The sequence below is a fragment of the Clytia hemisphaerica genome, unplaced genomic scaffold (genome assembly GCF_902728285.1).
Source record: "Clytia hemisphaerica strain Z4C2 unplaced genomic scaffold, Clytia hemisphaerica genome assembly, whole genome shotgun sequence".
NCBI lineage: Eukaryota > Metazoa > Cnidaria > Hydrozoa > Leptothecata > Clytiidae > Clytia > Clytia hemisphaerica.
This window is the reverse complement of record NW_027103947.1, coordinates 43,884-71,639: the sequence shown is the minus strand read 5'-3', so window position 1 is coordinate 71,639 and position 27,756 is coordinate 43,884. Positions and strand designations below refer to the sequence as shown.

Below are 27,756 nucleotides of genomic sequence, written 5' to 3'. Positions count from 1 at the left end.
CAAAAAACTGCTTAAGGTTAAGTGATCGCGTGCAGCATTGGGTACAAAATCCAAATATGTGTTTCCCGTAAATTTTATATGAAGAGTTAGGGCTATACTGACTTTATAGTTTTGATTCCCATTGAAGAATCATATTCTGGTTTTCATGTTACTAGATGCTGTGTTAGAGCTTTAGAGCTAGCCTGTTTGTGTCCATAAACTCAGAATATTTAACAACACAAATGAGCCAATATTTCTGCAACAGAAACCATGGCGAATGAACTTCACTGCTAGTGTGCCCTTTTTAATTTTTTTGTTCTCCTTCAAAATGAGAATTGTAGAGCAAACGCCCCAAAACCGCCCACAAACCGCCCACCACCCCCAATATAATGAATAAATTGGCACCGTGTAATTTGTGGCNTCGATTGAGGGCGTTAACATAACGTTGCATGGTGAATGGTATTAAAGGATTATCAGCCAATTTCAACAGATATAGCAATCCAACTCTGGCGACAGTCAAATGGACTTTGTAATCTTTGTCAACGAAATGTTCCATCCAGAAGATGGTATCATGGAAAGTGTGGTATTGTGGGTAATAAGAAGTGTTATAGATTTGGTCCTGAAAGTAAAATGGAGTTTTGGAAAGTTCATGCTTTATAATTTTATTTTAGTGATTAAAATGTTACGGCTGGGCCAGCGATTTTGAAAGTTCGCGTGATGTTCTTTCATGGACAAGTATCTTTTATGGTTGAAAAGTGTGATTCTGGGTGATAAAAAGTGTTGTAGATTTGGTCCAGATAATAAGATAAAATTTTTACAGAAATTAAGTTTGCAAAGTCTTTAGAATATATAAGTGTTTGCGGATACACATTTGCATGTAGTCTTTTAGAAATTTCAGGATTTTCAGGCTGTCATTAAAAGAGTTCGAATAATCTCCCATGTATTAAATATCTATGATTTTCCATCTCAATTAGAGTGTTCAAGTCTCACCGGTTCAACGAGACAGGGGTGTGGCGTAGGATATGGCAAACTTTCTCACTCTCGGCAACTTTCATATTATCACTTTAACAACAGGAAACGACTAGAAGTCTGGGTAGGTACAAAAGAAACTGTTGTGTGTTATCTTTGCATTGGACTATCCCAGAAAGAAATTGTACCCCTATTTTGGGAAGCTCTTTTTTGGGAAAAGTGACTCTTTGGATTTTTTAAGAACCCTCTTGGATTTTTTTTCTCATTTTCCAGACCACCCTAGACGCCACACCTCCTCAACTTAGGGAACTATTTCTGGAATATTCCATTTCAACACATCTTCCATGGCGGTATGCCGTGAAAAAACAGCGGAATGATCCCGGAAATGCGCCAGAAGTGTTTCCCGGGAATGAGAAAATTCAACCCTTCTACGGTAAAGATAAAAAACAACATCTTACCAAATCACTCTGTCGGTAGCTCATATCAATCGATGGAATGCCCGTAAATTTATAGAAAGCAAAATAATCACTGCCAGCACCCAGCGAATAAATCTTGTGTGTTTTATTATAGTCCGTGTCTTTATAATGAATCATGCAACGATCGAACACAGTCTCATCACGGTATGGGTCGTTAACTTTCTTGTGAACGTCGAACATAAGATCGTGGAGTAGCGGGCTGGCGGCAGTTAGAAGAGAATTGTTCCCTAAAAAGACAGAGAGATTTCTACTTGATTTTTTTAAGAACAAACTCTATAAGGACATAAGGCTACGAGGGCAAAAATAAACAAGTTAATAACAATTTAAGGCTTCCCAGACTCTAAAATACCCAATTTCTTAGGAAAAGGGACAAAAATATTTAAAAAATGGCGAAAATAAGAACATGTTCAGAAGATTTATAGGCTTAAAACTCAAAAAGTTAAGAACATTTGAAGGTTTAAAATTTTTTGATGTTCTTATAAAAAACGTGTAAGCGTACCTGCTACCGGAGTCGATGTTAATGTAAGCGATCGCTTTGTCTTTCATTGGCTGTAATATTCTTCCACGTGTTCTACTGAACCAATCAAACCTGATTCTTCACCACCAACCGCAAAGCATTATGGATCGACGTGGCGCCACCTGAAGTAGAGGGTTATGGGATTGAATGAAACTGAAAAACGGGATTCGCAAGAAGGAAAAAAATTGAGTCAATAAAACACGTAAGTAAGCTATTCCTGGTGGGAAAATACCCTGTCATTTCAGCCCCACTGGGAAATTGAGTTTGATTTATTCCCCATTCGAAGTTCCATGTTTAAAAATTGCACTCAAAAACCATCCCCACTGGATCTTTATAACTTTAGAACAATAGAATTTCTATTCCCATTGGGATTTCAATAGGAATTTTCATCCCCACTGAGGAAAAAAGTTCCACCAGGGCTGTGAGACAGAGGTGTCTTTTTTTCAAAATATGAAAGTATTTTTGTGTCGTGAGAATCTCATCGTAAATTGAAAACGAAAGTAATCTTTTCAGGATGACGTTCTCTAGTCTACTTCACTGGACTAGTTGAAAACATAGAATGTAAGTCAATCAGAGATAGACTCTAGTCTATAGGCCATTTCACAGTAGCAAAGCGTAATGGGTAATCAGGACCACTGCGCACTAATGACGACTTACTTATTGGTCCAAAGTTTTGAAAAGTTTTGAAGATTTTTGCGTCTAGTCAACAGAAAGCCGTTATGGAGGCGCAATCAGTCCTAATCACCCATGATCCATTTCGACTTTGAAATGGTCTATGATTATACCTGTCTTATGTTTTTCACCAAGAGCACGTGCTATCTCCATCATAACTGTTGTTCCGCTTGTTGCGTCCACTGCACCGTTCACCCATGCATCAACATGGTTACCTAACATGACGTAACGATCTAAAATACAAAACGAAAAAAATTACATTAAAAGGGATATTTATTGATATTTGTGAGAACAAATTTCTGAGATGCACTGCTTCTTGTTTTTCCCATGCAGTTCAAATTCTAGGCGAAATTTTCGACTTCAAGTCGTCTTGTTTTTTTTCAAGAAGGTCTTCCAAAGGAATTTTCCGGGACTTATATCATATTAGTGAATTTATGCATTTTACCTTTTTGGAGACGGCGGCATATGATTGAAACGATTTAGAATGACCCGCAGTTTTGACCCGAAAAATCAAACACGGTCTTCCTAAGTCAGTCAGGACTAAGACAAATCAATTAGCGAGATTATGTATCGGAGATATTCTACGGCTACGGTTGCAGGGCTGCCTGTACGGGTCGTCAACAAAGGCGCCATGTCGTTATCTACTTTGCTCTGTACGGGAAAAACACCAAAACACCGTATAAGCAAAGTCGACATAGTGCCGTACGTCAAATATCGAATTTGCTTTCACCCGCCATTACTTGCCTTACTCGCCATTTCCCTCGCCACTTTAGCCGTAGCCGTAGATAATTCCAGATACATAATCTCGCTATTAACTAAACGTCTCCATCGTAGCACTTACATAAAGTCGCTACTTCGATTAAGGTGGACTTTCAAAGGATAAAGGGTGGAGTGGGGGTCTGTAACAGGAGCAATAGCGTAGACAAAATTTGTGTAGGAGAGTAGATTTTTATGACACAGTAATTATCTTTTTATATTTATGAATAGATAATTACATTGTCACAAAAATCTGCTCTCCTACACAAATTTTGCGCCCCTCCTGTCTACGCCACTGCAGGAGGGTGTAAAAAAATAATCAACTTGTCTACCTGGTTCGTATTTTCCTTTCAAGAACCCGCAGACATTTCGTATATCAGTGATTTTGTTGTCGTTGTTGACCACTAAGTCCACTGTCCTGGAAAGAAAAACAAAAATTGGATTGAACGATTTTAATATTTAGTTCCTTGGGCTACAATCACTGCATTTGATCACCTTTACTATCCAAAGAGCTTTGCTGTGCGTAAACAACACTTAGACTATAGGACAGCCGTTATTTCATACTTACAAATCAGAGGAATAAGTCGATACTAATAATAGAAAAATTAATCGAAAAAAGCCGTAAGTTAAGTTTGGAACGTAAGGAGCGTAAGGCTAGACTAGCAAACAAGTCTGTTAATTAATCATTTTCAGAGGGCGGGAACATAGAGGCGGCGGACGTTTGCTAGAATAGGAGCAGCGTAGGAGAACTAGCAAAAGTTGGTGAGAGGCTACTGATTAAGGGTTTTAAGCTCTTGCCGCCGACAAAATTTCTTCCTACGCTCGCCTAACTTTTCCCGCGCGATACCTTTCCAGCTCGACTGGTGTGTCAGTCTAGCGTAAGGCAAGCATTAGCTGTAGCGTTAACATAGTGTCCTCCAGGGTTTGTTCCCCCCACCAAATTCTTGATTTTTTTAAATCTCCCCCCTCTTTTTTTCCCCCCTATGACTTTTCAGTTTTTTAGTTTCCCCCCTCTTTTTTGCTTTCCCCCCAGAAAATTCTGAAAATATCATTTCCCCCCCATATACCCGTATAAATTTCTCAAATTTCAACCTGACACAGACGTAAAATTTTGCTGCAAAAGGAATACTAGACAAAATAGACGAAAATTGGTTAATTTTCAATCATGATCTAATCACATGATATCATGTGGACTGACCTTGGTTGCTGAGATAGAATTGAAGTGATTTCACACTTCCCCCCACCAAATTTGCCATCTATCGATGTTTTCCCCCCTCTTTTTTTCCCCCCTTTACTATTCAAATTTTCATTTTCCCCCCTCACCCATTCAAAACAGGAAAATTGATTCCCCCCCCTTTATAAAGGGGGGGGGGAGGACACTATGGTCAAGGCGACTTCCTTAATAGTCTAGCAACTTTTTATTCGGCGGTTGCGAAGCCGGATGAATGCGTTAATTAATCTCTAAATTGATAATAAATTTATAATCACGTGTTCTTTAAGGCTTATATAGCCTATATATTCAAATTTATGTGGCGAACAAACTTCTTTTCAATAATGCTGGGAGTCAATCAAGTTAAGGGCTACATACACTGAACCATATATTGTGTTAGACAATATATTGGTGAGTGCTTGCAATTATTGGAAAGTGATCACAGTTTATTGAAAAGTTTCCACAATATATTGCCAGATCGATTTGCAATACTCCAACAAAACAAGGGGATTGTTAGATGATGCTATCGTCCGTTAGAAGAGGGCCAGTAAACGCGAGAAAATATATATGCGCAGAGTCAGGGCGGTTTACGGGAAAAAGGTGGCGGTAGAGTTTGAAACAAACACTGTAAACAATTCCGCCACTGCTTACTCCACCCCGGGATAACCATCGTTTTTCAAATTTATCCCACCTCCTAAACTATTCCCTTTTTAGTGAACTTGTGTAGACGATAGGATCATCCAGGGGATTGTTTACAGAAAGAAAATCGTACATTGGTCTGGGAACAATGCTGTTCACCAATACATTGTGTAGTATATTATGTATAGTAGCCCTTATTATGTAGTATATTATGTATAGTAGCCCTTATTATGTAGTATATTATGTATAGTAGCCCTTATTATGTAGTATATTATGTATAGTAGCCCTTATTCTGTAGTATATTATTATAGTACCCTTATTAGTATATTGTAGTTATTAGTATTATAGTATATAGTGTATAGTAGTAGTATAGTAGCCCTTATTATATATTATGTATAGTAGCCCTTATTCTGTAGTATATTATGTATAGTAGCCCTTATTGTGTAGTATATTATGTATAGTAGCCCTTATTATGTAGTATATTATGTATAATAGCCCTTTAAACCTACATACTTCTAGTTTGTTCTGTTCTTAATATTTTTGCTATCGAAGCCTTAACATATTCGCATAAAGTTTGTTCTTACATTTTTAGATTTTCTTAGTGCCAGAAGTGCCAGAAGTGCTCGATGATATCTCAGAGCTGTTTAAGATGATACAGTTTGTTCTTATAAAAAATCGGGTATCGCCTGGTGTGATGTAGGCTTCTGCTCATCCTCTAGCGAAAAAAGTTTCTTATAGAAGATATATCTATATAGGAGATATATCTATAGAGGTTTGCGAATCAAACTAGGTGTGATGTGGTTTCAACACATATCTCCGGAAAAATTCAATATCAAAGACCTGGAATCCCAAATACCGCAAAATCTGTATTTATCAGGCCCGGCGGGAGCGGGGAGGCTGGGGAGGCTTCAGTAAACTAGACTGTTCTCTCCAATTCTTCTCGCGAATTCTATCTCATTTAGGTCCTTTGGTCTCTCCACTTTTATGGTTGTTCCGCTGGGCCTGATTTTACACACCCGGAGCCTTACGGCCGTCGAGTACTCACTTACAATGAGGAATTTTCCAAAGGACCATAACGATACGTTGTATTGAGATAACCAACCCATTCATCGTCTGTTACTTCAGCACCACCAAGATATCTAAAAATTGAAATTCTTCAGTAAAGCTTGGTACTCACGTATTAAAAAAAGTGGCGTTTAACACTAGCCGCACGCGTCTAATGTTTAATCGCAGGTGTTTAATGTTAGGCGCACATATCAAAAAACCTTAGTCGCGTATATCAAAGACACCGCATTGTTAAACAAGATTCTTTTTCACTGAGTACCGTATTACTTTGAATAAACGCCCCCTCGAATAAACGCCCCTCCTAAAATCGGAAAAATTAAATAAACGCCTCGGGCGTTTATCCGAAGTAATACGGTCAGTGCGTTTAATACTAAAGACCTGCGTCTAACATTAGATGCGTGCGACTAATGCGTGTACTCACTATAGTTTGTGTGGCTTTTTGTTGCTTTGTAGTTTTATTTTTTATTTTTAAACGTGTGCGACTAGTGTTAAGCGCAACTTTTTTCAACAAGTGAGTACTAAGCTTAAATATACAATTCGATAATTCACATTCACAATCTCAGATCTATAAAGACAACTTCTTCTCACAGACCCACTGGTAACCCTTCCCACTTGAAAATGGGCCAAAATATCATCCCCAGGGGAAAATTATCCTCAAATTTTTGTCCCCGCTAAAAATAATCAGATAAACCAACCCTCACTGCAAATTATCGTGCTATTTTTTCCATCCCTACTGAATTTTTCTGGGTCGAAAAACAATAGAATTCAAATCAACAGTCATAAGCAAACATGGGAATATCAATCCCCAGCGAGTCTTGGGTCGCTATTTTACCCCCACTAGCTGAAAAAATCCCACCGGGTCTGTGAGAAGGGCTAGCTGTCGTGCTTTGGCTAAGTGTGCTGTGGTTAGGTAGGAAATCCTACCGAGGTCACGTGACGTAATAGAAGGTAAGGTAATAGAATTTCAGCGCTTGACCAATCAGAAGCTTCGCAAAATAATTTTTGCAATATTCACTTTTTTTTTGCTCGGAAAACGTTAGATCACTCCATCTAGCCCTTCAGGCTTTACAGAAATGTGTGGTCACAACACCTTTTACCGTTGTTTTGGGTAAGATTCCACCACTTTTTCGGAATCTTTCCGTTGTTTGCTTGGTAGAACCGGCAGAAAAACTGCAAAAGGTTTTTTTTTCATATATATATGGGATATAGTTTATGCCGAACAAAAAAACCTGACTTCGCGAAGTTCGTTTTTCAACAGGATTTCAATTTCAATTCAAGCCAGGGTTTCGGTCTCTTTCCGCTGGGAATCTTAGTCCGTGAGGTGGAGGTAGCAGAATCTTACCGCAAACGAGGGTATGTATAAACGTTTAATAGACTGATTTTATAGAGGCAACGAGGTTGAACGAACACTTACTCCAGCAATTTTTCAGCGTCCGATGCAGCGATTGGTTGAGCAGGGATTTTCGAAATTCCTTTGACTTCTGATACGTTTTCAGGACGGTAAGCCCAACCTAAGGAAATGATGGACAAAGTTTGTGGTAAAAAGCTCTCCGTTCACCACAAGCGATTATTCGAAGCTCAAAACTTAAGTGTTTTGAGCACTCTGGTGACAACAGCAGTCTATGCTCGCTTACCCGAGCCGCACTGATGAGTCCTAACAAGAACAAAACACGTATCTGCGAATAGATGTGGTAAAGAGCTCAAAAACTTTTGAAAGTTGATACGATTCGGAACAACGCAAAATCGAGGGCGGTAAAAGTACTGATTTCCCGTAGTCCTCCAGGCAATCAGGATCCCACTCCATCGCAGAAAAACATACAGATAGGTAATTCACTTACTTTTGGCTGGATATCCACCCGACATCGGATCGCCCTCAGGGACGCCCTCCCCACCAATGATCGAACCACGTTGGACGCCATCGTCTGATAGCCAACGCCCGTCAGGGAATTTCTCACTCAACACGGGAGCATATTGTCGGGGATCACCGTAAATTAAGATCCCAGCAGCTTTGTATTTTTCCGCCATCCGGACCTAAAAAATTTGAATTTCAATAATTGTATTATATCATTTAGTAATTTAAACACTGATCTTTATATAATATCCCTGGACCAAGCTATATCCACCATCTTTGATCGAATTTTTTTTTGAATTGGTACCCGTAAAGAAGCCACTGAAATGTTAAAAATTTACGTCTAGCGGCGCTACATCACCAAAAGTCTTTGAGGGAAAGTACATCTAGCGCTCTCGATGCATTTACACCGTTATTGAGTAACGCCGCCGCAGGGTACCACTTTTCAAAAAACTCCGATCAAAGATTTTGCTTGGCCGGGATTGAGAAACTTGGTCCAGGGTATATAAAGTGATTATAAATCATTTATAAGATATAGTAAAGATATGAAATATCTGTCATTGGAGAAACGAAAAGAATATATTTATTTACTTGGCATTTTAATTCATTTTGATTTAGTATGAATTATTACGAAACGGTGGGTAGGAGATATAGAAAAAAAGTCAAGGGGAATTTATAAAGTGGAACGTAAAAAACCTTTGCAATGTCTTCTGACATTACATCAAGGACCCAACAGCTGATTGGTTGTAAGTGACGTAAAATCAATTAATTCATGATATGCACCACTGCAATGACTTCACGAAATTATGCAATTTTTCTGTGGCATTGCAATGGTGCATATCATGCTTTAAGTGTCAGTTAAGGGATCCCAGCTGACACACAACGTTGTTTCAACGTTTATCTAGCGTTATATGGACGTTGTGAGTGTTAGAAAAACGTTGAAAAAACGTTGTGTGCCAGCTGGGATGTGTCCCTATTAACTTAAGTTTCTAGTTTTTTCGATCACCGTTTCAACTTCCGAACTCCAAACTAGCAGCTTCCCGGACTCAAAAACGAAGAAAATTTTTCCATACATACGTCAAACAATATGACTAGCCAACTGACACATAAGTCCAATAAAGAATAAAATAAAAGTCCGAAAAAATCATCAAGCCAAGATATTAAACAAAAGATCAAATTTTGGATTAAAAACAACAGTATAGTATCATAAACATCATCCAGGCAATCATTGCCTGTTATAAATGTTCATATTTTGCTATTTTGGTAATCTTTCTTGGTGAATTTTCTCGGACCTACTTTTATTGATCATAATATAGTGTTAAATGAACGTTTAACCAACGTTGCTTTTTCAACAAAATTTGCTTACCTTCCCTCCACGGCCTCCCATACCATATTTGGTCAAAACAATACAATCAGTGACGTTGATTTTCAGTTCAATCAACTTTTGGTAATCTTGATCGCGACCAAAATTTGCGTACACTAAATTCTTGCCCTGAAAGATGAAAAAAAGATTTTTTGACCAACAAATTGACGAATGGAACAGTTACTTGACAATATGCCAAATAGGCTATTCCAGAAAACATTTATATCCTCTATGTTGAAGAGGTTTTTTTGGGGAAAGGTTTTAAGTTTTCTCTCACATACGACTGGGCTGCCACAGTCCACCTTGGAATTTTGTCCGAAATTCAATCCCAATCTGACTCCGACTGGATTTTCTACCTCATTTTACTGACCAACCTGGGTTTGGGTAATATATTACCCTTGCTTCTCCCTTCATTGAACAAGCGAGGAAAGGAGGGAGTGTCGTTGGATTATTGAAACTCAATGGTTATAATCTTACCCTTACAGCTCCCTTCATGGAGTAAGCGAGGAAAGGAGGGAGTGTCGTTGGATTATTGAAACTCAATGGTTATAATGTCACCTTTTCTTCTCCCTTCATTGAGTAAGCGAGGAAAGATGGGAGTACCGTTGGATCATTGAAACTCAATGGTTAAAATCTTACCCTTTCTTCTCCCGTTATGGAGTAAGCGAGGAAAGATGGGAGCACCATTGGATCATTGAAACTCAATGGTTAAAATCTTACCCTTTCTTCTCCCTTTATGGAGTAAGCGAGGAAAGATGGGATTGTCGTTGGATTATTGGAACTCAATGGTTATAATCTTACCCTTGCAGCTCCCTTCATTGAGTAAGCGAGGAAAGGAGGGAGTGCCGTTGGATGATTGAAACTCAATGGCTATAATCTTACCCTGGCATCTCCCTTTATTGAGTAAGCGAGGAAATGGGGGAATGTCGCTGGATAATTGAAACTCAATAATCTTACACTGGCAGGAAAGGAGGGAGTGCCGTTGGATTATTGAAACTCAATAATCTTACCCTGGCAGGAAAGGAGGGAGTGCCGTTGGATTATTGAAACTCAATGGTTAAAATCTTACCCTTGCTTCTCCCTTCATGGAGTAAGCGAGGAAAGGAGGGAGTGCCGTTGGATTATTGAAACTCAATGGTTAAAATCTTACCCACTCCTCAAATGAAACTATTTTCAACCAAGCCAAACCTATCTACGAAGAAGCTTTAAAAGCAAGCGGTTACAAAAACATCAACTTATCACTTGAAAATACCTACCAAAATACGAAAAACCGTCGATCAAGGAAGCGAAAAATTATATGGTTCAACCCCCCGTACAACAAAAACGTCTCAACAAATGTAGGAAAAACCTTCCTAAAAGTCATTGATAAACATTTTACAAAAGCAAATAAACTATATTCAGTTTTCGACAAAAACAATGTCAAGTTGAGCTACTCTTGTACCGAAAACGTCCGTTCTATTATAAACTCTCACAATAAAAAGATTTTATCGAAACCGTTACAAAACAAATGCAAAACCAAATCCAATTTATATAAATGCGAAGTTACAGCACCTAACCATGAAAAGAAATCATACATTGGCCTTACCGAAAGAGAATTCAAGCAGCGATATAATGAGCACAAGCAATCTATCAACAACGCTAAGTACAAAAACAGTACAACACTGTCTACATATATTTGGGCCTTAAAAGAAAAGAATGTTGTCCCGACGTTAAAATGGTCTATCCAAAAACGGGTCAAATCCTACTCTAACACTTCTAAAATGTGCCGCCTTTGTTTGCAAGAAAAATTAGAAATCCTGAGATTCGAAAACAAAGACGAATTGCTTAACAAAAGATCCGAAATCGTTTCTAAATGTCGTCACATGAATAAATTTATGTTCAAACATTATAAAACAAAAGACTGGACATAGCTGCTCACATGGGAATTATAATTTCATTTTTTCTAATTAAAAATTTCCTGCTCAAGGGAAATTTTTCTTAAAACGGTGCGCTTTCTCCTCCTTTTCCAGTGCGCGGTTTTTTACCGCCATTCTACGCCCATGTACAGTATTACGCCACCGCCCTTCTGTCTGTCCGTTTTGGTAGAAACGGCGCTTGATACCAGTAACACACTTTCTGCCGTCTGGAAAGGGAAAAGCTTGCTAAAGTCGGGTACTGGCTATAAAAGATATATTTTCTGATTCCGCGCTCCTTAAACAACAAACGTTTTCAAAACAAAACAAGATGGCGGTCGAAGCGAGGGAAAGAGTTACATCGGATCACCCAAAGTACCTTCATGTTTTTATTTTATTTTCTTATCTCTGATCCTGTCTTTCTCTTTTCTGACTGTCTGAGTTTCTGAGTTTCTGAGACTTAGTTTCTGATTTCTGACTGAGTTTTCATACCTGTCAATCATTTGTCCATCAATTTCGACCAACTTATTATTCGCACCGAGTGGGATTCGAACCACCACCAAAGAAAGACCTTCAGATTCGGAAGCCAGCGCTCTATCCATTGAGCCATCGCAATTCATAACATATTATACCGAACTGGCAAAAGACGGGGGTAATGTTATTATAATATGGGTAAAAGTACCACTTTTTTAACCTGACTGAAATTCGAGCCGTTACTAGCAACCCTGCGGGGCCCAAGGCGCCGAGTATGCACCCGGCACAGTGACAAGCCGTTACTAGCAACCCTGACCCTACCTAACTGTTAGTTAATCAATTCCAAACAACAAAACCCCGGAAAGGTGACTATCAGCGATCCGTGGATAAAAAAATAAAAAAATGAAAAATAAAAAAATGAAGGTAACTTTGGGTGATCCGATATAACTCTCTCCCGAAGCGAGGAGATTGATTTCGTTTGATTCATACTTTCTTTGTTCTTGAACATTTTCTTTGCTTTAGTGGTCAAGAGACTTTCAAACCAAAGAAACTTTGTATTGATTTTTCTTTGTAAACTTTTTCAACATTCTGTCATATCGTATAGTTTTTGCTCAAGTTTTCATAAAGCTTTCTGAGTGAAAATTCTACCTTAAATCAGTTTCATTTTTAGTTTCTTGTTTTCAAAAAGATTTTATTTTTAGGAATTTAATGGCTTCTAATATAGAAATAAATAAACAGAAATGCAGCTCATGTGTTTGAATAAGTTGGAACATATTTCTTGATGCTACACAAGGTTACTTCTGGATCTGTCGCTGTTTGTTAACAACCGTCAGGCACCGTCAGGTGTGGCATGATTTTCAAACTCGACACAAAATCATTTCAAGTAAACTGGACACTAAAATGGAGTTCATGTGTAAATTAGAACAGGATTGGAACTTTCTCCATGATGCTACGTGTGAAAATGGTTATTTCTAGATCTGTCCTCGTTTAACGAATTGGTGGCTTTGATTTTTCAAACTTGATACAGAATTATTTCAATACCAATTAAATGGAATATGGCAATGGAGACTAAAATGCAGCTCATGTGTAAATTTGAACAAGATTGAAACTTTTTCCATGATGCTACGTGTGAAAATGGTTATTTCTAGTTCGGTCTCGTTTAACGAATTATTTGGTGGCTTGATTTTTCAAACTCGACACAGAATTATTTCAAATACCGATTAAATGGAATATGACAATGGAGACTAAAATGCAGCTCATGTGTAAATTTGAACAAGATTGGGACTTTTTTCATGATGCTACACATTAAATGAAATGGTCATTTCTGGAGCTGTCGCATTTAACGGTCAATGGCTTGGATTATTCAAACTCGACTCACATAATTGTTTATAAGTCGAATTGACCTTGATGGAGGAAAGAGGGAGAAGATGAACAAAGACAATACAACGAAGAAGCTCAATAAATCGATGTGGCACCATTTTTACATTTTTTGATGTTGTTTCTTATGGAAGTTAAATTTAATGATATTTTGAATTTGACCTTTGGGTAGAAAGTTTCGAGCTTTCAACATTCAATTCATTTTTGATTGACTACATTACATTGCAAAAAGTCTAATTTTTACATTTTTTTTATTGACACTGTCGTTATGTATATTATATAGATGTTATGGAGGAAATTTTTAACCGCATCTTTTGCGGCTCTTGTTACTCATTAATTTTTACGACTTGTCGATTCTAGCAATGTTTGAATTTTGAATTTTTGGTCCAGCGCGCAGCAGAATGGACCTTTAAAAAGCAACTGATCGAAAAGATTTTGTCTTTGTCGGGGCCTGTGCGCGCAATAAATTAACAAGTCCAGGCTAAACCAACCGCCGATCTAGAATTTTTGCCGCGCGATGTTTGACCTATGTTTTGGATTGAATTGGTAGTAGAGTCAAATTTCCCGGTTAGATTAAAGGGTTGTTTCAGGTAGGGTCAGGTAGGGTTAGGGCTAGGGTTGGGGATGGGAGTTAACCCCTGGTTAGGGTTTTAGCCCCCGGGTAGAGTTTGGAGTAAATACCATGTTTATAAGGAACTTTGAATTCCTTAATGCAGTTGTGACTCGATGGCCGAGTGGTTAAGGCGCTGGCGTTCTAATCATAGGTGTTTTGTATATAGTGGGTTCGAATCCCATCAGTTTCGAAATTTCGGGAAATGCATCAAAAACTTTCAAAACTTAGCAATACAAAGAAAGTGTCAAAGAATAGAAGCTCAGAGTGGAGGATGGGAAGGAAATTTTTTTGCGTCACTTAAGGAACCCGGTACGAACGACATTCGGTTATTGCCACGTCAGCTGGACCTTCACGCCGCTCCAGCTTCTTGTTTCAATTAGATCAAACTTGTATCATATGTAGCTGATGATTGTAAGCATGAAACTTTAAGTTCTACATTTTTTAAAAAAAGTTTTGACTCATCAATAAAATCTTACCCTTGCAGCTCCTTTCGTTGTGTAAGCAAGGAAAGGAGGGATTGTCGTTGGATTATTGAAACTCAATGGTTATAATCTTACCCTTGCTTCTCCCTTCATGGAGTAAGCGAGGAAAGGAGGGAGTGTCGTTGGATTATTGAAACTCAATGGTTATAATCTTACCCTTGCTTCTCCCTTCATGGAATAAGCGAGGAAAGGAGGGAGTGCCGTTGGATGATTGAAACTCAATGGTTATAATCTTACCCTTGCAACTCCCTTCATGGAGTAAGCGAGGAAAGGAGGGAGTGTCGTTGGATTATTGTGTACTGGAGCCTTATCCGCGTGCTGGCCTAGCAGACGAATAAGACGCAGTGGGTGAGTGAGTCTAGACTACGAAAGGGGCGGGCTAAAGGAACCTAGGGGAGTAGAACCTAATCCTATTTGCAGACAGGAACGGGAGACTATGCAGTTACAATAAACTAATATTTAATAATGACAACGCTCTACAATCGTGCTATAAATAAGAAAAGGATACTTACAAACCTATGTCCTGAGCAGGTCCGCCGCCCATCGCTGCCGAAACAACACTAAAGTTTAGGAGGGCTGGACAGCAATTGCTAAGTTGCTGCCCAGTGGAGCGTGGAAGGCGTAGTTGGGCGTTAGAAGGGCGCTAGATACGATCAGTAAAGGTATAGCCGAAGGAACTTTAGTACAATTGAAACTCAATGGTTATAATCTTACCCTTGCAGCTCCATTCATTGAGTAAGCGAGGAAAAGGAGGGAGTGCCGTCGGATCATTGAAACTCAATGATTATAATGTCACCCTTTCTTCTCCCTTCATTGAGTAAGCGAGGAAAGATGGGAGTACCGTTGGATCATTGAAACTCAATGGTTATAATCTTACCCTTGCAGCTCCCTTCACGGAGTAAGCGGAAAGGAGGGAGTGTCGTTGGATTATTGAAACTCAATGGTTATAATCTTACCCTTGCAGCTCCCTTCATGGAGTAAGCGAGGAAAGGAGGGAGTGTCGTTGGATTATTGAAACTCAATGGTTATAATCTTACCCTTACAGCTCCCTTCATGGAGTAAGCGAGGAAAGGAGGGAGTGTCGTTGGATTATTGAAACTCAATGGTTACTTCATGGAGTAAGCGAGGAAAGATGGGGGTGCCGTTGGATGATTGAAACTCAATGGTTATAATCTTACCCTTGCTTCTCCCTTCATGGAGTAAGCGAGGAAAGGAGGGAGTGCCGTTGGATGATTGAAACTCAATGGTTATAATCTTACCCTTGCAGCTCCCTTCATGGAATAAGCGAGGAAAGATGGGGGAGTGCCGTTGGATGATTGAAACTCAATCGTTATAATCTTACCCTTGCAGCTCCCTTCATGGAGTAAGCGAGGAAAGGAGGGAGTGCCGTTGGATCATCCTCTTCCTCTGCATCTGTATAAATCTTCTCCGAATCACGTGACTTGAAAACATCGTCATTGTTCTCTATGACATATGAGAAATAGTGCATTTAATATATTCAGTGGTCAAACTTTTCTTTCAAAATTACTGTTATTTTTATGATTTCCTTTTTTTAATTCAAAATTTTAAAGTGGCATAATAACTCGTAGCATCGAGTATTTGCACCATAAGAAAGCTAATTTCTATTCTGTTTTAAACCCCTAAGTGGTAAAAAGCTATGGCCATTCTTTTGAGACTTTTGGTATTTTGACCAATTCTAAGTTGCTGCCGTTGATATTTTGTAACATAAGAATTTTTTATGAGGTATTGTTTTAAAAAGCCCCCCCCCCCCCTGTGAGAGTGGGAACTCACATCAGCCAGCACCAGGGTATTCTCTGGCATCAATAAGTAACATAAACAAAGCCTTGAATACACGGGGACGAGGTTTTAAGGTATACTTCTAATATGTACCGTCAAATGCTCTAACTTTGGACTATCTGACAAAACATGGGACGGCAATTCGGCCAGCATTTCACCGAACCTCCAAAGTCATTTGATTTGAGTTAATGAACGGCGTACATGATTGTTTTTCACTGCAGTAAACAACTTTTTATGGTTGAGCACTCTTTGCAATTTGAGGTTTTAAGAAGGCAACAATAATTGAATAATGACAAAAAGTTAGTTTTTTTCAACGGATTTCTCGAAGGGAAATCTGCATTGTGCATTTCCCCTCTTAAATTGAATAGAGAATAGCATGTACCTTATGTAAATTTTTGCAGGAAGAAATTTTCGCGGAACAAATTTTTCGCGAAACACGAATATTCTCAGGATTAAAAAAAACACCTCTAGAATTGGTCTTTCTAGAGCAAAATAGGCCTATATTGCGAACAAAAAATCCTCTCAACCGCGAAATTAAATTTCGCGAAAACTTTAAAGTTAACAAATGTAGTTGAAAAGACAAAATTAGCTGACATAGATTTTTTCGACGTTCATAACTAAACAAACAAGACTGAAACTTACCATCCTTGATATAAACACGATTAGGATCATCCTTTTTGGAATAGGCTAAAATTGTTGTATAGTTATGAAAGGATGGTTCAAAACCATAACTCTTGAATCGATCATACATCTCTTGGGTGTTAGCGAATGTGCGTGGTGTGGAAGCAACATGCGGCTTGGCTGCGAAATAACTGGAAAGAGAAAAATAGGCGTAGTATAACTATTTACCGTATTACTTCGAATAAACAGTGCGGGCGCTGATTAAATATTTTGGATTTTAGGAGGGGCGTTTATTCGAGGGGGTGTTTAAAAAGGGTCACCCAAGTCAACCAAGGTCACTTTAATAAAGTGAATGGTAACCTTGCAATACCTTTCCGTTATCTTTCAGTTCAAATATTATGTCATTTTAGAGATATAAAAATGGGTCAAAATTAGTTTGAATACTGAAAGAATACAATACGTTTATAATACAATTTTAAACACATACTTAAGTTTTCCTCGATATGATTCTCCTTTACAGCTACTTGTTTCAAATAAACGCCCCTCCTACATTTTAAAAGAAGGGGGCGTTTATTTGAAGTAATACGATATTTATATATACCAGGTAAAAGTGACGTCCCAATTAGATTGCGTTTTATGGTGGTAAGAAGGTACAAAAAGCGAAAGAGTTTCTTTATCGCCCAACCCCATCACCCCCAAAAGTGTTGTCCCCTCACTTCAAATTGCTCGCCGGGGCCCATGAAGAATCAAACATCGTGCTAGATATTTTATTTCAGATTTAGTGTGCCTGAAAGGGAATTTTCTCAGCAAAACTGTACATTGATGAAGCTTTGTGGGTGTTCATAGGGCGAAGCTCCCAAAAATATTTTGAATGTGTAGGATGATATTAGAAATTTTTGTTTGTAAACAACAAACAAGTTTAATTTTGCTGGAAAATTTCTTTTATATTTTGGATTGTGTATCAAAAAATCTTAGATTGAGTATACTTTATGCTATATTTTGGTCGGTATATCGACATAAAAAAATGCTTAGAAAAATCCCTGATAGAACTTAAAGGGCAGTACACGGAGAAAAAGTAGCAGTGGAATTTGACCGAACACTGCTACAAAATCTCCGTTACTACATTTTAATTATATCGCCCCAGACTTTTTGTGAAATTTTTAAGAGAGAAGATTTAAGGTTTAACAACAAAAAGGTCGAAATAAAACTGCATATACCGCATGTTAGCCTTTAACTCGTCCGTCTTCATAATATCCACAATGCTTTGGTGCAATTCATCCAATTCTTTATCCGTCATGCCTTGCGCACCACTTTCCCCGCCATTTTTATTATCACTACTATCACATCCAGTGGACCGTGAAAAGTAACCAATCACAAACGAAAGAATTGCTATGACAACGCAACCGACAACGGCATAAATAAGTTTTCGTCGCTCCATGTTTTTACGTTCGGCGTTAACTTCTGGGTCTTCGGCAACCAGTCCGGTTTGCGATTTTGAATCTTCTATAAATCAAGAAAGGTTAGAGTAAATTATACTTACAGTTGACGCTCTTTAGTTCGACCTACTAAAAAATTCAATACGTTCCATTTTTCATAATTTAAAGTCAGCGTCAACAAGAAACTCTCATAAACAACACATCACTATTCGATACGCTCAATCCCAGCTGGCACACAACGTTTTTTCGACGTTTATCTAACGTTCACAACGTCCATATAACGTTAGATGAACGTTGAAATAACGTTGTGTGCCAGCTGGGATTATTTGATAATATTGAAAGTCACCGTCAATGAGAAACTCTCATAAACAACGCTACTATTCCATTCGCTCCCCTATTCGATGAAAACAAAATTCCTCTTTACAATCCAAACGAAGCCACTTATTTCCTATCCAGAACGCGAACGTGTGGTTTTTACACGAACGCCGGATTGAAAGTACGCTAGATTTCAAAAGATGCAGTCCTCAAAAACAAAGGAACCACTAGATACAATCCGTCGTGATGATTGCGGCGCGTTTTAGGCGCGTTCTGGATGAGAAATAAGGGGCTTCACTTTTTCTTGCCTGAGAAAGGTTAGAGATTCTACTCTAGCCCTTCGGACTTTAAACTCAATGGAGGAGACATTGTATTACTAAGTCCTACATTTCACTTAAGTTTCCTTGAAGAATTTAAAAGATCGACTGTAGAAATTGGCGCGTTTAGCAAGCATCTACCCATGGTATGCACCATTGCAATGTCTTCCAAGGAACCCAACAGCTGATTGAAAGTGACGTATTGACTAGCCTATCTCTATCCCAACACGCTCAATCTTCCTTCTACCATTCTCATAACGTAAATTTTACACATAATTAAAAAAGTCAAGTTTCCTTTAAAACGATAGTACAGCACCTGACCCCGAGAATGTAGGTGAAATTTGAATCAGACCTGAGAGATGTAGATTTGCATTTAAAAAAATATTGAATGTTTTAAACGAAATTTTGAGCTCCCAAAATCCTTTCCCAGGAGTTTGTTTCAGTACTTTTGATAGATGGGCTAATTTTTTTGGTCCTTGAAGTTGACTCCCATTTTCGTTATAACCCCCAGAATGTAGGTTTGGTTTTATGGCTTTAAATCTAGTAATAGTAAAATGTTGATATTTTTTCGACTGAATTAATTATAACAGGAAATTTTAGAAATATCTTATGCCAAAACAATATTCTAAAGAGCTTTTGTTATTCTGAAAATTGGATTTTTTCGCTTTTTAACCCCCAGAATGTAGGTGAAAAGATTCGGTTGCTGAGAGCGAAATTTCAGTATTCATCGGAAATTTTTGTTCACTAAGTGAAATTCATACTTTCGAAATATACTCTGACAAAAAATTTACAAAGATATTAATTAATTTTATCGTGCTACAAATGATGAAAAGTAAAAGAAAGGACGAAAAGAAGAGACAAGAAAGTTGTTTTTATTTTGTAGGTTGAAGATTCTGTGTTAAAATATGTGAATAATGTAACAACACCCCTGCCTCACAGCCCCATTGGAACTTTTCCCACGTCGGGTCAAAAAATTTATACTAAATTCCCAATGGGGATAGAAATTCTATTGTTCAAAACTTTTCTGATTGGGCTGGGGTCCCATCGGGTCTGGGACACGTCGTAAAAGCTTAAAATACCAACATTAATCATCTCTCAGGTAATACTTTCATGTTATGAAAGTAAAAAAAAAAGTTTTATATAATTTGACAGACTTTTTATGTCGGGTTATGAAGGCTGTCCCAAATTGTAGGTCAACTAACCCCAAAAGATAGGTCAAACATTTTCGTTAAAATATCTAACTTAGAACAATAATTATTGAAATGGACTATTTTTCACATTTCCTTAGTTCATTAGGAATAAGAAAATACCCTATCATCATAACTTAATTCCAATAGATTTCGATTTAGAGAGGATATATTTAAAAAATGTCTCAATTCGAGTAGTATCCAATCAACTTCGATTCAGATTTTGGCCTGAAAAAATCAATTCAAGTTGAAATTTTATGTCTAGAAATAATCAGTAATATGTAACAGTATGCTCTGAAACAAATTTTTATGAAGTTGAACTATCGTTAGGGCTACAATGCTAAAAAATGAGAAACCTACATTCTCGGGGTTTACTACATTCTCGGGGTCAGGTGCTGTATGTCATTAACAACACAACCGAACCAACACTATACAAAGCGACGGAGACGGTAAGCGTCTGATTAAACTAGATCCTGAATGACTGAGAAAGGCGGTAAAACAAACATTTTCATCGTCCTCGAATTTGGCAGGTTAAAAAATACGGGTTTTTTCAAATTCCTTCCTTCAGTTACTTCGCCGCCCTCGAAATGCAAATACATAAACTCGCTATCAGCCAGTGACTACAGAGTGTTTATAGAGAGAGTTTAGTTTCCTGAGATTGTCTTAAAGCCGTGAAAACCCAAAATATTTAATTCTTTCCTTCCGTTTACAAATAAGAAAATGTTGTTTTTCTAAACAAATTCATCAGTGATCAGTATATAGAATTTCAGAGCATGATTATTGATTATTATAAAAGATAACCGAAAAATCGAAATGTTTTACTTCAAATTGTCCGCTTGTAATGGTTTCTGGTCCAAAACCTGATTATGAGCCTCTACAAAAAGTTTCATAAACCCCATTCTACTGAAACAAAGCAAATGCAGCTCAGAGACAAACTCGAACCCATTCCTTTAGTTAACATCCGTCGTCCGTGAAAAAAAATCATCTCAAATATTTTAGGAAAGTCAAAAACTTTACAATCTTGTTCTATCTCGTTAAACAAGAACCAGCCAAACTCGAACTTAATCCCTTAGTTAACTTTTTTCTGATTCTGAGAATTGTATTATTTCAGCTGGCACACAACGTTGTTTCAACGTTTATCTAACGTTTACAACGTCCATATAACGTTAGGTGAACGTTAAAACAACGTTGTGTGCCAGCTGGATATTGGCTCCAACATCCTAAAATATGCTAATGGCACTGTATTCCTTTTCCTTTTTTCGCGAGGTTTATTTTCGCGAATCAGCCAAAATTCCGTTTAAAATGGCCCTGAAAATGAAAATTTTAGTCACAAATTTACATGGGCGTTTACACGCTTTTTTTTTATAAGAATGGTGTTTTTTCATTTCATCATGGATATTCTTAACTTTTTGGCAAAAATCATCCAAAAATATTCTTACGGTATTCTTAGGTTAAGTTCGAAACTGAGGTTCAGTTGTTAAATTCCATGATGGTGATATTCTTACCATATTCTTAATTTTTTGGCCATTTTCATCATGGACATTCTTATAAAGTATATTCTTATAAAAAAAAAGCGTGTAGTTAAAAACTTTATCTCGAAAATTTCGCGTGGATTTAATTTCTGGACTCATTTCACACAATCTCACGTGATTTCACGAGTTCTATTTTCGCAAAAACAGCGAAAGTTCGTGAAAACGCAAAATTAAATTTCGCAAAAATTCATCCAATTGAAATTGTTTGACTCTTCTAGAAATAATGTGAATAAATATCAGCCCAAAAAACACTCTAGCTAGGTCACTTGTGGTTTTTAAATAAAAAAGAAATATAATGTCCTTCAATGTACTTAAGAGCTGACGCTTGACCCACCTCGTTTCAAAGAAAAAATTGAAACAACCCCTAAAAAATAGCATTCTAAAGTTACCATTAGTGTATGTACAGTGTGCAAAAATGTTTGTTTTACTTTCTATTTTTCAACCCATGCTTCAAATCTAAAAAAATTATGTATCGCTGAAAAGAAAATTTAGAGCACTGCAATTTTTGAAAAAAAAACTTTCTAAAAGAACTTCAGAAAATGATGTGAAAATGAAGAAGAAAAATAATGAATTTCTCATCTCTCAGTGCTTAGGGAATCCATTTTTAGTAAAAACAAGAGGTACTTAAGCATCTTTTCAATTGTTTTCACATAGAATTATTACATAGCAAAGGTCTTAGAAAGTTGCCCAGTGGAGTGAGAAATCTGTGTCCGAATCGAAAAATCGAAAGCCCCAGGAAAAATAACCCTCGTAACCCCAAACCTTTTGAGTTACTTTGTAAAATGTTTCGAGCCTGAATCTAAATAAACTAAATACAGTAACTGAAATCAGAGGTCAAGAATATCTAACTGCTATGACACAACTATGAACGGATTTTTCAATTTTAGGGCTTGGAGACACAAGAAGTTTTTTTTTCGCGTTGGTGCAATGCAACATGCTCCACCCCACCAACCTGAAACGCTTTCTCTTGTCGCCACCCCATTTTTCTTTTAATAACATTTGTGCATCTCTCATTTTTGTCCCTGGGACAATGAAACAAAATTGATTCGAATCACCACGAGACACGCACTTTTTTTCTTGTGTTGGTGGAATGAAGCATGTTGCATTGCACCAACGCTAAAAAACTTCTCGTGTCCCCAAGCCTTTACTGTTCAAATCAGAAGACTTTTGCAGCACGTACATTCAAATCCAAATTGTAGCTCAAAGGTTACAACTATCAGTTATTATCAGTACTTTATATGTGCTAACACCCCATTCAAGTCAGAAAAATAATGCTGACAAAAGATTACCTTTACTAGTTATTTTTTTTAAATAAGAACAAACTTTATAAGAACAAAAGGATTCCATGGCTAAAAAATTAAGAACAAGTTAAGAACATTTAAAGGCTTTGCGGACTCTTAAACACCCAATTTCTGAAAAAATAGACAAAAATACATTGAAAATGATGAAAATAAGAACATGCTAAGAATATTTTTAGGTTTAAAATAAAAAAATCAAGAATATCCCAAGGCTTCAAAAAATCTGGATGTTCTTATAAAAAAACGTGTATTATCGAACAAAATGGGACAAAAGACCTTAAAAAGTGAAAGAATAACAAAAAGTTCGGAAATTAAGGAAACCAGAGACCCTTTGAAAGTTGAGAAGGCCAAGCATTTTAAGTTTTACTATGACTATGCAAATATGTCAAAAATTCATTTTGTTTCAATGAAAAGGATCGGAAAACCAAGGTCCCCCAATAAGATATAGCTTCGAGTCGAATCTTCGATGTAGGATACACCCCTTCTCACAAACCCTGTCGGACCCCTTCCCACTGGAAGAATTGGCTAAAATATCGTCCCCGGTAGAAAATTATCATTTTTTGTTCCCACTGAAATTAATCAAATAAACCAATCCTCACACTGAAAAATCCTATGATATTTTTCCCATCCCAACTTAATCTTCCTTCCGACTTTAAAACAAAAGAGTTGAAATCACAGCCATAAAAAATATGGGAATGACAATCCCCATCAAATTTTAGTCAGCTATTTTTGCGAAGCGAATATACATGAGCGAAGCAGTTTTGCTATCGTGTATATGTACCTTTAAATCTCACCTACGCTGGGGAGCGCAAATGAAAAATTACTATATATATCCAATCTTTCAAACGCAGAAATGATTGAGAAAGCCGTCCGCCCTTCCTTAGATCAAACCTAGAATCACGGCGGAGAGACCTGGAATTACGGATGGTTAGATTCGTTTTTTTCAAAAAGTGTCGCCTCGTGCGTTTAGATATACCAATTCTTAAAAGCTACGGAGATAATACACGTGGTTACCGGTACTAGATAAGCCTTGTTTTTATCTCCTTAAGGTTTAAATTAGGAAATCTAAAGAAGAGATCGGAAAATCAGCGCGGGCTGGAAGCGTTCAAAAAGCGTTCAAATGGCGCTCATTTTTCAAGAAGTCATTGCATTGACTCGAGCTTAGGGCTTTCGAACTTTTCCAAATTCGAATTCGAACTAAAAACAACAAACAAATATTTATTGTTGTTTTGAAAAGAGAGATTGGTGTTTTGAAAAGAGATGGTGCTTGATGAAAAGAAACGAAGAAACCAGCTGAACTTGAGGAATGAGAAGAAAGAAGATCGAATTTTTATTCTTTCATCGACAGGCAAGGCTCAACAGAGTTGTTGCTTCATTGCAAGAAGAGGATCTAAGCTGAAGAAATGAACTGTATACATATGGTGGGAAAGCCATTCCTTTTGGTTTAGATTGAATCTTGGTAGTATGTTGAAGTGAGCATCACTGGACTTGTTGTATGTTTTGAATTGATGGGAACAAAAACATTTTGCGCTTTTGGATATGGCTAACCTGGAAGAATTTATTTATTCCTCCCCTTATTCAGTGGAAGGAGAAATTTTGTTTGTCGTTGTTTTTGAATTTTGGCTTGACCGACCCTCGATGATGTGGGCTCTTTGGTTGTTTGTTTTTTATGAATACGCATCGATGGTCAGAGATATAGAACATTGACATGTGACTGTATTATAAAGGATTTTATTGTTGGTATAATGGTATGATTAATGGTACTGTAATGACTTGTAAAATGTCGAAATACAACGACAGAACATGACATTATGTTTATGAATGCATTTTACAAATTTTAACTGTTTTAAATTCCTGTGCTACAGCCGAGAAAAAGTCACAGATTTTTTACTTTTATGTGAAGAATTTGCTCCTGTTTGTCAACAACTCGAGTAAGAGGGTAAAAGACTGCCAAGTACTTGCCTCCAGCAAACTTAAGATAAGAGTTTCCCAACTTTGAAAAAAATCACAGTCAGTAAAATTTTGAGGTTTTATTCGGTTAGTGTAAAACACAGGTCACAGGTCACAGGTCACGGGTCACAGGTCACAGGTCATACAAATTACAGACCGGAAAACTGTAACGCACTCGTAACATACAACCCATAACATACAACTCATAACAAAAGTTCCTGAAAATAATAGATGTAATGGAAATGTAATATCAAAATATGGTATTTAGAAGACTTAAACGACAAATCATCAACCCCAAAAATTGACAACAAATGACACTTAAATTATGTAAATAATGATGTTATCTCGAAGTATGAGGTTTTGTACACCAATTAACAATAAAATATCTATCATGCGTAATAGGATGCCAACGCTGCAAGTGGATATAGATTGACAGGTTTTGAAAACAATAAATACTCCAAGAGAGCTGTTTTAGAGAGATGAAAATAGTGACGTCATTTTATCAAAAATACGAAGCAGGGGATAAAAATAATAAAACATTTATAAAATAATAATCCCATTGACGCTATTTTCATCAATTCTTGTTATCATACCCAAGGTGATGCAGGAGATAAAATGAGATATGACATTAGTGATTGTGAAATAGCTATTTTCCTGTTAGGGGCTGTATAAAAGGCAAAGGTGAGATCGATATTCGAATATTTCTTTATTCTTTGTATATAACATTCGTAACATGCGTATAACATTGAAAGGATAACTTTTTTGCATGTGTGATATAGATGTAATATATAATACAAGTATCACAGGTCCGTGTTATACACGGCATAAAACGCGAAATCACGTGGTAAACACGTGGGATGATTTTTAGCTTTAAAATAGTTCTAGATCAATAAAATACCTTTGGAATTATATCATTGACATTAACAACTGTTTTTCAAACATTTTTTTTGTGTTTCACAGTAATCAACGCTGACCTGTCAACACTGACCTGTGACCTGTGACCCGTGACCTGTGACCTGTGACCTGTGACCTGCGTTTTACACTAACCGGGTTTTATTTAGTGGAATCGTTGAAGAATACTTGCTATATCTAAGTTTTTTTAATCTGGTTTTCTTTATTTTTATCTCAGGATTTTACAGCGCTAATAGTTTAGATATAATTTTAGAACTTTGTTAAATTTTTCAGAATTTACGATGCAAAATGATACAATATTCCTAATTAATATGGTTATTGAATTTTGAAACTACATAAGTCAACTTATTTCTATTAAACTCTAGTCTTGATATCCTCTGTATTTCACATCCCTGTCTCAATAAACCGAGTGATGTTTAAAGTTTGTTTGACTTTTTTTTGATTCTTTGGGCTCTTTGCAAAGAAGACCTTTTGAAGAGGCTAGAGAGGTACAGTATTTTCCCTCCCGGGACGAAATTTTGCCAAGTTTGCCAGCGGGTCATGACACAGGGGTGTTTATGTTAGGAAAAAAGCTTTCGATTGTTGTTTTTATTCGAACGTTCGAAATTTAAAATTAGAAAGATTCGAAAGTTCGATTTTGAACGCAAGGAGTTCGAAACCGGAAGTAAAACGAGTCTAAAACAAAAACTAAGAAATAAAAATACTCAAGGCTCAGGGCGGACAAATGATTATTGAACTTTTCACAACGATTAATGAAAAAAATCATATAATTTTCCTCAGATCCGTAGAAGTAAACGTCGTAAGTTTGTACACCTGAAGTGTTTGAGTACATCTCTAAAGAGGCTCGCTCTTCCTGAACCTGAGCAGTTGTCGGGGTTTCGCGGGGTTTACATTTACGAATTGATTATGAATCTATTTTAACTTGCAATAGGCTCTTCCAGAAAATGTTCGCACATGGGGGGTGGAGGATATATTGTCCGGTGGGGTAGCCAAAAATCATAAAAATTTGCCTTGTCCTGGGGGTAAATTTGCTCTGTCCGGGAGTAATTTGGGTTGTCCGGGGGGTCAACTGATGCTTGTCTGGGGGTAAAACCTGTTTTCCGGGGGGCCAAAAGTCACTTTGTCCGGGGGGGGGGGGGTAAATCACTGAAAATTGTTATATCCTCCACCCCACATACTCAAATTTTTTCTGGGAAAGCCTAATTTCTAGTGTGTGACCCTATTGATATTTTGCTTGCAACTTGCGAATTGAGTGACTTGCCTGAATCGCTTCGCAATTCTTATACATATACACTAGTTATCCCCACTGGCTGAAAAAATCCTACCGGGTCTGTAAGAAAGGGGTGTTAAGAAGAACGTCACCTTTACCCTATCCGCAGCAACAAATCCTGGATTGGAAGTATTCAAATATAATTTATGTGAAAGTAAAAATAAAATAAAACGCTTGAAATTAAGGTCCCGGATATCTAGGCTGCTGTGTATTTAACTACAGTGAAGTGTTTTTAACCCAAACCTCTATAACTCGAATACCTCCTTAATTTTATGGTCCCTTCAGTTAACAATACTCCACATCTCGAAATTTCACTCGAACAAATTTGCGTTCCCCGTGCTTGCTCGAGTTATAGAGACTCGATTGTATAATTTATGAAAGGAAAAAAAAAAAAAAAAAATAAACCGCATAAAATTAAGGCTCCATCTCTACTGACATCTCATCCCAAGAAAACATGATAAAGAAAAAGAATAACCTTTAGTTGTGTGAACACTCTCTGAGTCTCCTTGTTGCAGTTCAAGGTAGTCTTTATTTGATGCCATCTCACAATCAGGCTAAATAGTGGAAAACCAGGCTAAATAGTGGAAAACCAGGCTAAATAGTGGAAAACCAGGCTAAATAGATTTGATAAATTACAGTTGAATCTCGCTAATTCAAACTCGAACGGGGAATCTTATTTGTTCGGATAACAGAGAGATTCGAATTATAGAGATTATTCTAAGAGGGTTTCTCCTTGACGGAGCGACGGAGAGTTCGAATTATAGAAAGATTCGAATAATGGAAGTTTG

At 37.3% G+C, this 27,756-nt stretch overlaps 1 protein-coding gene across 1 annotated transcript in view; it reads right to left on the bottom strand.

Moving 5' to 3' along the window:
- Nucleotides 1–283: 283 nt before the first annotated feature.
- LOC136809987 (glutamate carboxypeptidase 2-like) overlaps nucleotides 284–27,756 on the bottom strand; it is a 44,621-nt gene continuing 17,148 nt past the window's right edge. Inside the window, exons 4-15 of the mRNA XM_067066556.1 lie at nucleotides 27,444–27,522; nucleotides 17,969–18,254; nucleotides 16,773–16,942; nucleotides 15,676–15,797; nucleotides 9,499–9,624; nucleotides 8,122–8,314; nucleotides 7,698–7,794; nucleotides 6,268–6,357; nucleotides 3,702–3,787; nucleotides 2,727–2,846; nucleotides 1,407–1,651; nucleotides 284–598 (exon numbers count right to left, since the gene is read on the bottom strand). Of these exons, the coding sequence (XP_066922657.1) occupies nucleotides 284–598; nucleotides 1,407–1,651; nucleotides 2,727–2,846; nucleotides 3,702–3,787; nucleotides 6,268–6,357; nucleotides 7,698–7,794; nucleotides 8,122–8,314; nucleotides 9,499–9,624; nucleotides 15,676–15,797; nucleotides 16,773–16,942; nucleotides 17,969–18,254; nucleotides 27,444–27,522 (1,929 nt within the window). The remainder of the gene's footprint in view (nucleotides 599–1,406; nucleotides 1,652–2,726; nucleotides 2,847–3,701; nucleotides 3,788–6,267; nucleotides 6,358–7,697; nucleotides 7,795–8,121; nucleotides 8,315–9,498; nucleotides 9,625–15,675; nucleotides 15,798–16,772; nucleotides 16,943–17,968; nucleotides 18,255–27,443; nucleotides 27,523–27,756) is intronic.